This window comes from Danio rerio, chromosome 13 (genome assembly GCF_052040795.2).
Source record: "Danio rerio strain M-AB ecotype USA chromosome 13, GRCz13ab, whole genome shotgun sequence".
NCBI lineage: Eukaryota > Metazoa > Chordata > Actinopteri > Cypriniformes > Danionidae > Danio > Danio rerio.
Genome location: NC_141033.1, coordinates 4,815,916 through 4,829,095, shown reverse-complemented (window position 1 = coordinate 4,829,095; position 13,180 = coordinate 4,815,916). Strand labels below are relative to the sequence as shown.

The 13,180-nt window shown below is 38.0% G+C and overlaps 1 protein-coding gene across 2 annotated transcripts in view; it reads left to right on the top strand.

Moving 5' to 3' along the window:
* Positions 1-3,388: 3,388 nt before the first annotated feature.
* mcu (mitochondrial calcium uniporter) overlaps positions 3,389-13,180 on the top strand; it is a 130,767-nt gene continuing 120,975 nt past the window's right edge. For both annotated transcript variants that reach the window (XR_015505438.1, NM_001077325.1), the window contains 1 exon segment: positions 3,389-3,557. Coding sequence is in view for 1 of the 2 variants with exons in the window: in NM_001077325.1 (NP_001070793.1) it covers positions 3,441-3,557 (117 nt within the window). In the remaining variant the exon portion in view is untranslated.

Here is a 13,180-nt window from a genome sequence, read left to right as displayed (position 1 = left end):
AATAGAGACGTAATTATATAATGCACAGGATGAATGGGTTGCCAAGAAGCACAAATGAATGACATGGTGACACAGTGGAACATCAGACAGCTGTAGGTTTATTCGGTTTTAATCGAATGTGTTTGTTGAATTAGTTGTTATTTTAAAGTGACAGCACATCCAATAATTAAACACTCGTTCTTCATTAGGTGCTCTTCTTGTCCCTACGTGACTTTATTTCTTTCATTATTGGAACATAATGAACACAAAGGACTTTTATTTTCCAAAGATAAAGGAAATACAGTTTTGGAAACACACTTCAGTCAAATGTTTTAGATCTTCTGATCTTGATTTATTTGATCCAAAAAACTGTAAAATTGTTTCAAATCTTTACTATTTAAATAACTGTTTTCTATATGAATATATTGTAAAATATAATTACTGAATTTTTAGCGGCGAGGCAGTGGCGCAGTAGGTAGTGCTGTCGCCTCAGCAAGAAGGTCGCTGGTTCGAACCTTGGCTCAGTTGGTGTTTCTGTATGGAGTTTGCATGTTCTCCCTGCGTTCGCGTGGGTTTACTCCGGGTGCTCTGGTTTCCCCACACAGTCCAAAGACATGCGGTACAGGTGAATTGGGTAGGGTGTGTGTGTGTGTTTCCCAGAGATGGGTTGCGGCTGGAAGGGCATCCGCTGCGTAAAAACTTGCTGTATAAGTTGGCGGTTCATTCTGCTGTGGCGACCCTGGATTATTAAAGGGACTAAGCCGACAAGAAAATGAATGAATAAATTTTTAGCATCATTAGTCACGTGATCCTTCTGGAAGTATTCTAATATGCTAATTGCTGTTAAATGTTAATAATAATAATGATCTTTTTTTTTATTGGCGACACAACGGCTAAGTGGTTAGCACTGTGGCCTTACAGCAAGAAGGTTGCTGGTTTGAGTCCCGGATGGGCCAGTTGGCATCTCAGTGTAGAGTTTGCATGTTTTCCCCATGTTTGCATGGTCTTTCTCAAGGTGCTCTGGTTTCCCCCACAGTCCAAAGACATGTGCTATAGTTGTGTATGTGTGTGAATGAATGTGTATGGGTGTTTCCCAGTACTGGGTTACAACTGAAAGGGCATCTTCTTTGAAAATTAATTAATGAATATATATATATATATATATATATATATATATATATATATATATATATATATATATATATATATATATATATATATATATTTTTATATATATATATATATATATATATATATATATATATATATATATATATATATATATATATATATATATTTACTATATATATATATATATAACTTTTGTAACATTATACACTATACCATTCAAAAGTTTCGGAATCAGCATTTCTTTGATAGATGAAGGAAATTAATGATTTATTTAGCAAGGACGCTTTAACTTGATCAAAAGGGTCGATTAAAACATTTATAATAATACATGCTGCTCTTTTGAACTTTTTTTAACATCAAATAAATCTGAAAGAATATGTACACTACCTGACAAAAGTCTTTTTGCCTATCCAAGTTTCAGGAACAACAAATAAAATGTTGCCTTAGTTGATCATTTGGTATCAAAAGTGGCTTATATGAAAGGCAAAGGCCTCTAGATTACACTTATTTTACCAACATATAATGTGATCATGCCTTGATTATTAATGATTTAATTAGGACAGTAAGGTCTGACTTTGCTTAGACTAAAGTCTTGTCACTGAACAGAAATAATGTCCAGTATAGAATATAAAGTCATGCTGCAGTTGAAACAGAATGAATATTGTGTCTGATTCCATCATGAGCTTGGAGGACTGCATCCATACATCTCTGCAATGACTCAAATCACTGATTAATAAAGTCATCTGGAATGGCAAAGAAAGCGTTTTTGCAGGACTCCCAGAGTTCATCAAGACTCTTGATTTTCTTAGACATCCTCAATAATGTTCATGTTTGGTGACTGGGCTGGCCAATTCTGGAGCACCTTGACCTTCTTTGCTTTCAGGAGCTTTGATGTGGAGGCTGAAGTATGAGCAGGAGCGCTATCCTGCTGAAGAATTTGCCCTCTCCTGTGGTTTGTAATGTAACGGGCAGCACAAATGTCTTGATACCTCAGGCTGTTGATGTTGCAAAGACATTTGACCAGTACATTTAGAGTAGGTAGAGTATAAATAATAAAAACAGAATGTTAACTTTTGTTGGTTGAAGTAGACTTTTCCTAAATGATTTTATTGGTTGCAAACAAACACCTTTTGCTTATCTCAGTCATTTAAATTGATCTTTCACGACTATTGTGAAAATTCATGGCGTTCTGAATGCCAGCTAGCTGACAGTAAAGGTCGTCTAAGCACTCTGAGATATGTTATTTTCAATAACTATAAGATAACATGTGGGGTGACATGGTGGCTCAGTGGTTAGCACTGTCACCTCACAGCAGAAAGGTTGCTGGTTCGAGTCCTGGCTGAGTCAGTTGGCATTTCTGTGTGGAGTTTGCATGTTCTCCCTATGTTGGTGTGGGTTTCCTCTGGATGCTCCGGTTAACCTCACAGTCCAAAAACATACGCTTTAGGAGAATTGGATAAGTTGAATTGGATGTAGTGTATGAGTGTGAATGAGTGTGTATGGGGGTTTCTAGAACTGAATTGCAGCCGGAAGGGCATCCGCAGTGTAAAACATATGCTGGATAAGTTGGCGGTTCATACCGCTGTGGCGATCACAGATGAACAAAGGAACCAAGCCGAGGGAAAATGAATGAAAGAAGATAACATGGCTGACAAAGGAGATAACGCAGTAAGTTAAACTTGGGTCTTTTCCCATCCTAAGCTTTGTCACTTTTTCTGCAGTGAACTTTTTTTTCAAAATAAATATATTTTTAAAATGTATTTCAAATAAATGCAAGGTTTTTAGCAAATAGTATTTCTTTCACAAAAATTTTCTATATATTAATAATATTTCTTTCTTTGACAGAACACTGGAGCCCGATGGTCCCGCTTTTTCTGATTGGTCGGTCTTGGCGTTCTCTTCAAGTTGCCAAAACTAAAGAGATGCGCGTCTTCTCATTGGTTGAAAGAGTTCCAAGCGGGGCCGGCAGGTAACCCATCGACCAATCAAAACGCTTCTCTCATGTTGTCCTAGAGACCGTGGTATTTCAGTCTACCACATCCTTATATTTACATTTCAGTGTGTGATTCGGTTAAACTGTGTTAGAGGTTCACCCAAACAGAAAAGGCTTTTCTTCGAACGCGGAAGTACAGCAGCCTTCTTGTGAAACATTTGTTGTGTATACTATACCGTGTATGTGTGTGTAGTGTTGCGTGTGTGTGTGTGTGTGCGTGTGTATTAAATATTAGCCCAGCCCAGCAGCCCTTCCTATTTCCCCTCCCTTTCCTCCAACAGACTCAGTCGGCTCGCCCGCAGCACTTGCGTCCTCTTGGCCGGGTTTCACTTCAGAGATGGCTGCGAAAGTGTGTAGATCGGTCCTCCTCCTGTCCCGGAGCAGCGGAGCCGTAGCCTCCTCGGCGTATCCCGCATTCGGTGTCTCCTCACAGAGGCATCAGGGCACAAAAACGGTGAGTCCCCGGAATTGAAACCGAGCATGAGTGCTGCTGCTACCGCCGCCGCTGCTGCTGCTGCTGCTGGACAAGGGGAGGGTTGTGGAAGGAAAGATAAGGGGGCTGGGTTCTTCTCTCTGCTGAGGGCTTGATAAAAAAACAACCAGCCAAGGAAGTGTTTTGGGACGTTTCTCTCCGCATTAAGTGTTGTCGTGCACTGCACAGTGATGATCAGCAGTGCTGCATCATTAACCAGTGCACTTTCAGTACGAGACGTCCCGTTTACCGGAGACAGGCGCTTCGTACAGTCGGTGTCATGGCTTGACTCGTGTATGTACATCACATTTCAACTTTCCATGCGTGCTACAGACGCACGCGAGCGGCCGGATGCGCTCCTGACCGGTGCAGTCCCTTCCAGGGTAACCTTGAAAGCAACAGTGGTCTCAACTTTAACCGCACGCACAACTCCCGAGACCCCGGTCTTGATTACGTGGCATTGTATCGCCTCACTGGTTTCAACCATGTAATGTAATGTGTTCCTTCAAGCTTTTTTTCTGAACTGGACTGATCGAGCGTGCTTGATCCACTGCAGTGTCCGACTATGTGTGTGTGTGTGCGTGTGTGTAGGCTACTGATATGCGATGATAGAGTGACAGTGCGGCACGCATCTTGTGTTCACACAAGATATTGGCTTCAAGCGTTCACCAGACGCGTTTTTAAAACTTAAAAAGAACTATTCACAACTTGACGCGCCGTCCTAAATCCCAACGCAATCAGCTGCCTGGCGCATGCGTAGTCAGACAACAAATAAATAAAAAAGCGCTGACAGAACGCAAGAATACGTACAGTGAGAACGCCCCCTGCTCGTCTCGAGTGCTGTCATTTTGTGGGGGGGGGGGGGGGGGGGGAAGGGAAGGCTCACAGGCAATGCATGTTCGCTTCAGTTCTTCGTTTAATTATGTCACTCCTCCTCTTTTACTCTCACACCCCTCCCTTCCTTTCTGCGGGTGTTTCCCGTTTCCAGCGGCAAGCCTGTGGGTTTTCCTTTGAGCAAACTCCACCAGTGCGCATTGCTCAATGGCGTTCCTGCGTGTTTTGGAAGCCTCTCAGCTGGAGAAGAATCACACAGGCAGTCCTCGAGACACCATCCTAGCTTTTCATTTCTTCCTCATCCACGACTTTTATAGTGGGAGATAATAAAAAGAATGTGAAGAGCCAGGCTTAGAGTTCCCCTTCATTTAAGTGCTATCATAAACGCATCTGTTTACCAATGCTAGCATGACGTTCTTGCAGCTAGCATAGCATAGATTGAAAGATAAGTTCTTTCTGGTTTACTCATTAACAAACTGCTGTGGTAATGCCTTAGTATGTGAAGTACCTTACTTTACCGGCCTCATTATTAAAGCATATTTTGTGTTTTTGGACAAAATACAGCATAGGGACACTGACAGCATGTGGGTAATAACTTACTGTAATATTTATGTAGCTTATGTAACTAGTTTTTTTGCTTTACTTGCTCATTGTATTTGTTCACATCAGTGCTAGGGATTTGTATGGCACCCCTCAGTAAAGAGACAAATATATATATATATATATATATATATATATATATATATATATATATATATATATATATATATATATATATATATATATATATACTAAACTTTTAAATTCATTCATTTTATTTTAGGCTTTGTCCCTTTTTTAATCAGGGCTCACCACAGAGAAATGAACCGCCATTTATATATATATATATATATATATATATATATATATATATATATATATATATATATATATATATATATATATATATATATATATATATATATACTAAACTTTTAAATTCATTCATTTTATTTTAGGCTTTGTCCCTTTTTTAATCAGGGCTCACCACAGAGAAATGAACCGCCATATATATATATATATATATATATATATATATATATATATATATATATATATATATATATATATATATATATATATATATATATATATATATATATATATATATATATATATTAAACATTTAACTATGTATAACTATGTATTTAAACATAAACTATGTATATACTGTATATAAAAAACATATTCTAGAAATTCAACATCTCTGTGAAAGGTATTTTCAAGCTTTGGGCCATCTGAAATCCTCTCCCAAGTGAAGAAGTTGCTTATTAAAGTTTTAAATTGACATTGTAAAGGCTCCTGGCGGTGTGTGCCAGTGATTTTTATCCACAACTTCACAAATTCACATTCATCTAGTCTGAATTGTATGTTCAACATGGATGTATTTCTGAAGCGTTTGAAAAGTGGCATCATAAAATCTGCTACTTTGGTTATGCTAGACTATACTCACTCCCCTTCGGCTTAATCCCAACTCATAGAGGCTATTATTTTAATAGCAACCAATTCAGATTCAAGTTAATTCTTTAAATTAATTTAAAAGATGGCAGCACAGTGGTTAGCACTGTCACCTCACAGCAAGGTCACTAATTTAAGCCTCGGCTGGGTCAGTTGGCACTTCTGTGTGGAGTTTGCATGTTCTCCCCGTGTTGGCGTGGGTTTCCTCCGGGTGCTCCGGTTTCCCCCACAAGTCCAAAGACATGCGGTACAGGTGAATTGGGTAGGCTAAATTGTCAGTAGTGTATGAATAAGTGTGTATGGGTGTTTATCAGTGATGGGTTGCAGCTGGAAAGGCATCCGCTGCGTAAAACATATACTGGATAAGTTGGCGGTTCATTTCTCTGTGGTGAGCCCTGATTAAAAAAGGGACAAAGCCTAAAATAAAATGAATGAATGAATTTAAAAGATTAGTTCACCTAAAAAATTAAAGTTCTGTTGTTAATTATGTGCCCACATGTCGTTTCAATTACCAGACACCTCTCTTTATGTTTGGAACACAATTTAGGATATATTAGATCAAGTCCAAGAGCTTTCTGATGTTCAGTGTTCAAAAAAAGAGCTTAAAACATTGTCAGAACATTTCATGTGTCTTCAGTGGATGAACTGCAATCATATGAAGCTCCAAGAACACGTTTGTACACCAAAAATGTCCTCTTTTCAGTTCTGTCATGTTTGTATTGATGTGCGTTTACGTTACATGTTGCGCTGATAACTCTAGTGCCCGTTGTATTGCCCGTAGTAAACTCTGACAACCTTACAAGGACGAGAAAGCATTGGCAAACAAAGTCGATTTTTTTTTTTTTTTGTTTTTGTTTTGATGCACAAAAGGGTTCTTGAAGCTTCATATGATTACAAACTTCAGAAAAGGAACAAAAACATTGTCAAAACATTCCATGGGTCTTCAGCGGTTAAACTATAATCATATGGTCGTATGTCTGGTAGCTCCCCCAGAATTTTTTTTTTTCAACAAATAAAATTAAAGAAATATCTTTTAAAATTATTCACAGGTTTTATCCCATTAAACAATTTTTACAAAAATTCAGAAATGACATTGACATCTCTTGCTCTTTCTGTGAAACCTCTTCTGAATCTGTTGCTCACTTGTTTTGGGAATGTCCCACTGTTAAATCTTTTTGGTCTGATGTAAACTCTCTAATTGTCCAAAAGGTTTGTGGTGATTTTTCTTTAAGCTATCGGCATGTTATTTTAGGGCTTTATATTAAAGGAAAATAATTCCTTAATTCAGCTTTTTGCATAAACCTCATTTTATTTATTGGAAAGTTTTTTTATACACAAATGCAAATATACTCATTGTAAGCCTAATTTTTTTATTTTAAACAAGAACTAGCTCTTTATTTAAATACCATCACAGACTCTCACAATAAGAAAGCTTTTAAAACTTCTAAAATATGTGCTTTATTTAATATTCTGCAATAACTTGTTTTATTTTTGTCATGTGCCCTTAATTATTTCTTTTTTTTTCTTCTTCTTCTCTCTCTCTGTTGTTCTCTTTATTTTGTTTTACATATATTATATTTGTTCTAAATTTGTTACATTCCACTTTTTTTCAAAAAGTAACATTTCTGTTGATTGTTCCATACTTACAGTTTTGTATCTGTATTTGTTGTAATGTAATGTTATTATTGCAATAAAAAAAAAACTATAATCATTCAAAGCCCAAGAACGCTTTTGTACACCAACATTTTAAAAGAAAAAGTTCTCTATTGTCCTCTTTTTTTAGCTCTGTCATCAACTGATGCGCGTTCACTTTGGGGAATAATATGTTTGCATGTTGCGTTGCTAACTCTAGTGCCCGTTGTTTTGCACGTATTAAACTCTGTTCGTCAATGTTTTCTCTTCAAGTTGTCAAAGTCGATTTTTTTTTTTCTTCTGGTGTACAAAAGTGTTCTTGGAGCTTCATATGCTTACACCTGAACCACTGAAGTCACATGGAATGTTTTGACAATGTTTATGCTTCATTTTCTGGACTTTGAACCAGGGCTGCACAATATATCATTTCAGTATCGACATTGCAATGTGAGCATTCACAATAGTCACATCACAGCATCTGCTATGGGGAGTTGGGATTGTTATTGTTGATCAGCATTAAAGAATGATTATTCAATAGAGGCAGGATAAAATAGCCATTATGCATAAGCTGGCACTTCTCGTAATGGCCGATCGAACATATATCAATGTGTCAATTCTAAGAAATATATGTGCTTTTAATTAAAGGAACTACATTTTATAACTTTTCTCCTTCATTTACAAATATTTTGTGGATGGTTTTCTTGTGATATATCACTGATATCATGACCTGTCATTATCAGGGGCAAAATATCATAATAGTATCGTGTTACTGTACCTGAATATTTGACTACTTATTTAATTTTTATCTTTGCTCTATCTTATTCATTTATTCTTGCATTTTCTTGGATTTACTCCTCTACAAGATTATTCCAATAAAAGTTAATAATTTTAATCCAAATAGACCTATTCCGCCAAAATTGCATGCATATCACAATATAAACTGCAGCAAAATAAAATATTGCAATGTCAGATTTTTCCAGTATCGTGCAGCCCTACTTTAAACATCTCATGACCCTTGCTGTCTATGAAGAGTCAGAGAGCTCTCAAATTATTGTACATTTTTTTAGGGGGTTTTCACCTTTATTATAAGAGGACATTCAAGATTTCAGACAGGAAAGCAATGGGAGTAGAGAGGGAATCGAACTCGGGTCGCCAAAAACACATCAGTGGTATTTGTCGGCGCACAGTACCACTAGTCTATTGGCGCTGACTTGAGAGCTTTTAATCTGAAATATCTGAATTTGTGTTACAAAGATGAACAAAAGTTTTGAGACTTGAATGACATGATGGTGAACAATTTAAAATAGAATTAAATTGCTTTGGTGAAGGTATTTTCTACATCCATTACATTAATTTGACTCATTCGACAGAGTACTGTGGTGCTATCACCAACTTATGGTTGCTCCTGAAATATCAACTTCATATTAGGGATGTAACGGTATCAGAATTTCACGGTACGATAATACCTCTGTATGAATGGCACGGTACGGTATTTATTGAATAATTTACAGGAAAAACAAAACTAATGAAAAGACTCAAAAAAAAAAGTGCCAAAAGTGTTTTTTTACCTTAGCACTGAACATATCAATGACATACAAATTAGCCATCTGTAAGTTTCGAAACAGGAAATTCCATTTTTTTAAATTTTAATAACAAAAAACTATTAAACCATATAAAAAAATAAAGTTTCAATTTAGTATTGTTAAACTCATCACATTCAAAATTTAATCACTCACTCACTTAGATAGAGATGGGTTTTTTTAAGGAAAATGATCATATAACTATAATCTAGTAAAAGCTGGGATGTCTGGGCATGTCCCCTGCAACAGAAAAAAAAAAACCTCATTTGGGACTGAGGTTTCTGGGACAGAGAGATATGATTTAGCCCAGGTTGACAGCAGTGGTTTGTGCATTGTCTTTCCTCCACTTGACAGGACAAGCCATGAGTGAGATAGAGGTCTCTTTGCGGTACAAGTCAATGTCTGCGTCAATCTAACAAGTGTGCTGTGTTCTGCAGACCCCATGACTGTTTTTAGTCGTATTACCCGACTTATATTTCACCACAGTCTGGCAGTGCCTGCATACCGTTTTTTTCTGTCTGTCACCTTTTCTCCTTTTTCGTATCTTTTTAGAAAGAAACCGAAATGCTTCCACACATCCGATTTAAAACCCGCTTTAGGTTCGATCATTTCCAGCTCTTTTTCTTCCCCGCTAGGCCGCTACTAGCAACACACTCCATTTCCGCATTACTGGATCTGTAGTGACAACAGACCGTAAAGGATGATGGCCACGCATAGGCTGATGGGAATTGTAGTTCCCGCTACCTCCCGTTCGCTTCATTCGCCTAAGCAAACTTTTCTCAGAAATATAGTTTTATTGAGTCATGCGCCTACGGTAAAATTAGAAAAAAATTACTATTACGGTATGACGGTATTTACAATATTGTTACATCCTTACTTCATATGGATGTAAAGATAAAATTAGCTTACAATTTGCTGTTCGATGAGAATATGTCATGAATAATTGTAGCTTTGTACCCAATAATATTTAAATTGGCAACGTATCACACCAGGAGACATCCAAGCCCTTTTAGGGATTAGGCAATCCAAGGCTGATCTTGAATCTCTTGGGTCATGTTTATTTCCCTCTGGAGATTAATATTTGTGGCTGTGTTGGCATTTATCGTGTTCTCTAGTCTAATCCGAGCAAGCGTGGCCTCTTACAGTGCTTGGCACAAACCTGTCAGACTAAGATACCGCAGTGACAGGTCTATGACAGCAGGGCCATACTGGCTTCATCTGTTCATCAGACGCTGCCCGAGCACCAAGTCTCAAAGCGCTGTTTTATCATGAAACATCCAAAGCGCAGCTGCGAGGTGTTTAACGAATTGCTACAGCACGTTTTCCCTAAGGGCTGATCGCTTTAGTAGAAATAACAAGGCTTTGAGTGTCTAAAAAACACTTTGGACCTTAGCTGGACACGAGTACTGGAGAGGGTCACTGTAAAACAACTTCCTCCTGGATTAAGCTGAGATGCCAGTCATGGTGTCAGATATTTAGCCCGGCTCTGATGTCAGACCCTTGAGATATGCACTTGACTGTTGTTGGCTTTCTGCTTACTCACCTGTTCACTAAAAGCCTGTGTTTCGAATGTGGACTATTACAGAGACTGCTAAAGAATCTACTAATATCTGAAGTGCCTCACCTGCTGAACTCCGTGGTCCACTCCATTTGCCATCACTTCTTTTGTCATCAATCTGAGCTGTCATGTGAAAATTAAAATACAGTTTCTTTTATTTAATTTTTTATGTAAGTATCAGTTATTCTTCAGGCAGTGCGCGAATTATACATTGACGATCAGGGGGTCAACTTTTTTTATTTGATTGTAATTTTGTAAAACAAATGGCTATAAAGTATCCTTCCAAAATGAGCTAAAGTGCCCCCTGGTCTTCAGTTCGCGACCGTCAACCAGTCCACCAACCCCAGAACCAACTTTTCAATTGTTTTCAGCGCATGCCCCTCGGAAAGATGCAGTATCGTGCAGAGACTAAAGCAGGTGGCACACCAGAAGCGCCGCTCGGCGCCGCGTAGCGCCATGCATTTTAGAATTCTAAACATAGGTTTCTATCAGGGTACACACACCGGCACCACAAGTCGGCGACTGTCGGTGGCACCCAGTCACGACTCAGGAGGGAGTTCATATTTTAGCTGCGCCACAGAGCGCCATCTGATTAGGTTCATGTTAAAAATCGTGCGAATGTGCGCGTCTGGTGTGTGATACTTTAAACTGTCATGTGTGCGCCGTGTCGCGGCGCTTCTGTTGTGCGACCTGCTTAAGTTATTAATAAAATGTATGCAATTTCAGTGTTTTTAGGGATATTTAGTGACTATTTTAGAGGTTACTGTATTTCAAACTATACAAATTATATGTCTAGTTTTTCTTTTTTGTAGGCTACATGCAGATATTAACACCTTTCTTGCAAGAAAGGAAATACTTAAGATGTCTATCGATGCTCTAGAACTGCCAGTTTTAGACTGCTGAATATTATTTTTCCTACACTAAAAAGTACTAATTGCCTTATTTTTAAGTTGAATTAAATTAACTTTGAGTCATCTGAACTTGCATTTCATTAAACTGACTTAAACTAGATTGTGTAAATTAAAATATTGAGTTAGAACATGATTAACTTCGTTTAATAAGTTACAATGAACTAAAAACAAAAGTTGTCATGACTCGGTGATCATATAATTTTTACAGTTTAGCATTGATTGGTGCGATTATGCATTCACAATGGTATAAATCGTTATAGGGGATCAAATGTTTATTTGTATTATATTTTTTTTAATTATTGATATTTAAGATGTATATCAGAGAGAGCTATTTCTTACTATTAAAGGGCTGATTTCCCCCAGACATCTTGTTTTTGATGTAAAATCATGGGCTCCGCCCACTGCAATAATGTCGTGTGCACCCAAAGCGAACCTACGCAAACACAACAATGATGTAACATTTACCATGCGCACTCAAGCGAACTGGCGGACGTGTCGAGTATAAACCAGGCTTCAGGGGAATCCAGTGTTAAATGGGGGGTTAATCCCCCCAAACCCCCCTGTAATTTACACAAAAAACCATGTAAGCCTTTATTTTTAATAATATAATGTTTTTCTTCAGAAGACTACACGAATAATGCAAAATGTTTGTTTTAAGTAGCTAAAAGTTCATGATTGGTATACCACAGTGTTTCTCAACCACGTTCCTGGAGAACTACCAGCTCTGCACATTTTCCATGTCTCTGTTACCAAACACACCTAATTTAGATCATCAGCTCATCAGCAGAGACTGAAAGACATGTAACGGATGTAACAGACAAAGGAGACATAAAAAAAATGCAGTGTTTGTGGTCCAACGTGGTTGAGAAACACTGGTATACCGCCTCATTTGAAACCATTTTCTTGTAGTTCACAAAGTCAACATCTTTTTCTTTAGACCGCAGCTCCTCCTTGTTTCTGTTTGACTAGAGGAGAGTTGGTTCCTGGTTTCCCACAAGACTTGTTCTCCATTTTGGTCAACTGAAGTTTTGATTTCTTGCCATTCTGATTGCTGTGATTTGTTTGGTTGGGGTCGGTGGAGCTGCATTTGAATGGATCGTTCTTCAACATTGACATTCGTATTAAGCTGAAATGAGTCTTAATCTAATCTACAACTTCATTTGATTTCAATCACTATACTGCTTCTTTGCCTGATTTTCTGGATGTGTTGCACAATTTGAAATACTTTTATGGCTTTTTAGTTATTTGCGTAAAGCTGCTGTGACAGTTGACATTGTTAAAAAGCTTTAGAAATTAATCTGAATTGATATGTGGTGAGGCCGTAGCAGCGGCGCAGTAGGTAGTGCTGTCGCCTCACAGCAAGAAGATAGCTGGGTCGCTGGTTCATACCTTGGCTCAGTTGGCGTTTCTGTGTGGAGTTTGCATGTTCTCCATGCATTCGCGTTGGTTTCCTCCGGGTGCTCCAGTTTCCCCAACAGTCCAAAGACATGCGGTACAGGTGAATTGGGTAGGCTAAATTGTCCTGTGCGTGTGTGGATGTTTCACAGAGATGGGTTGCGGCTGGAAGGGCATCCGCTGCCTTAAAAACTTGCT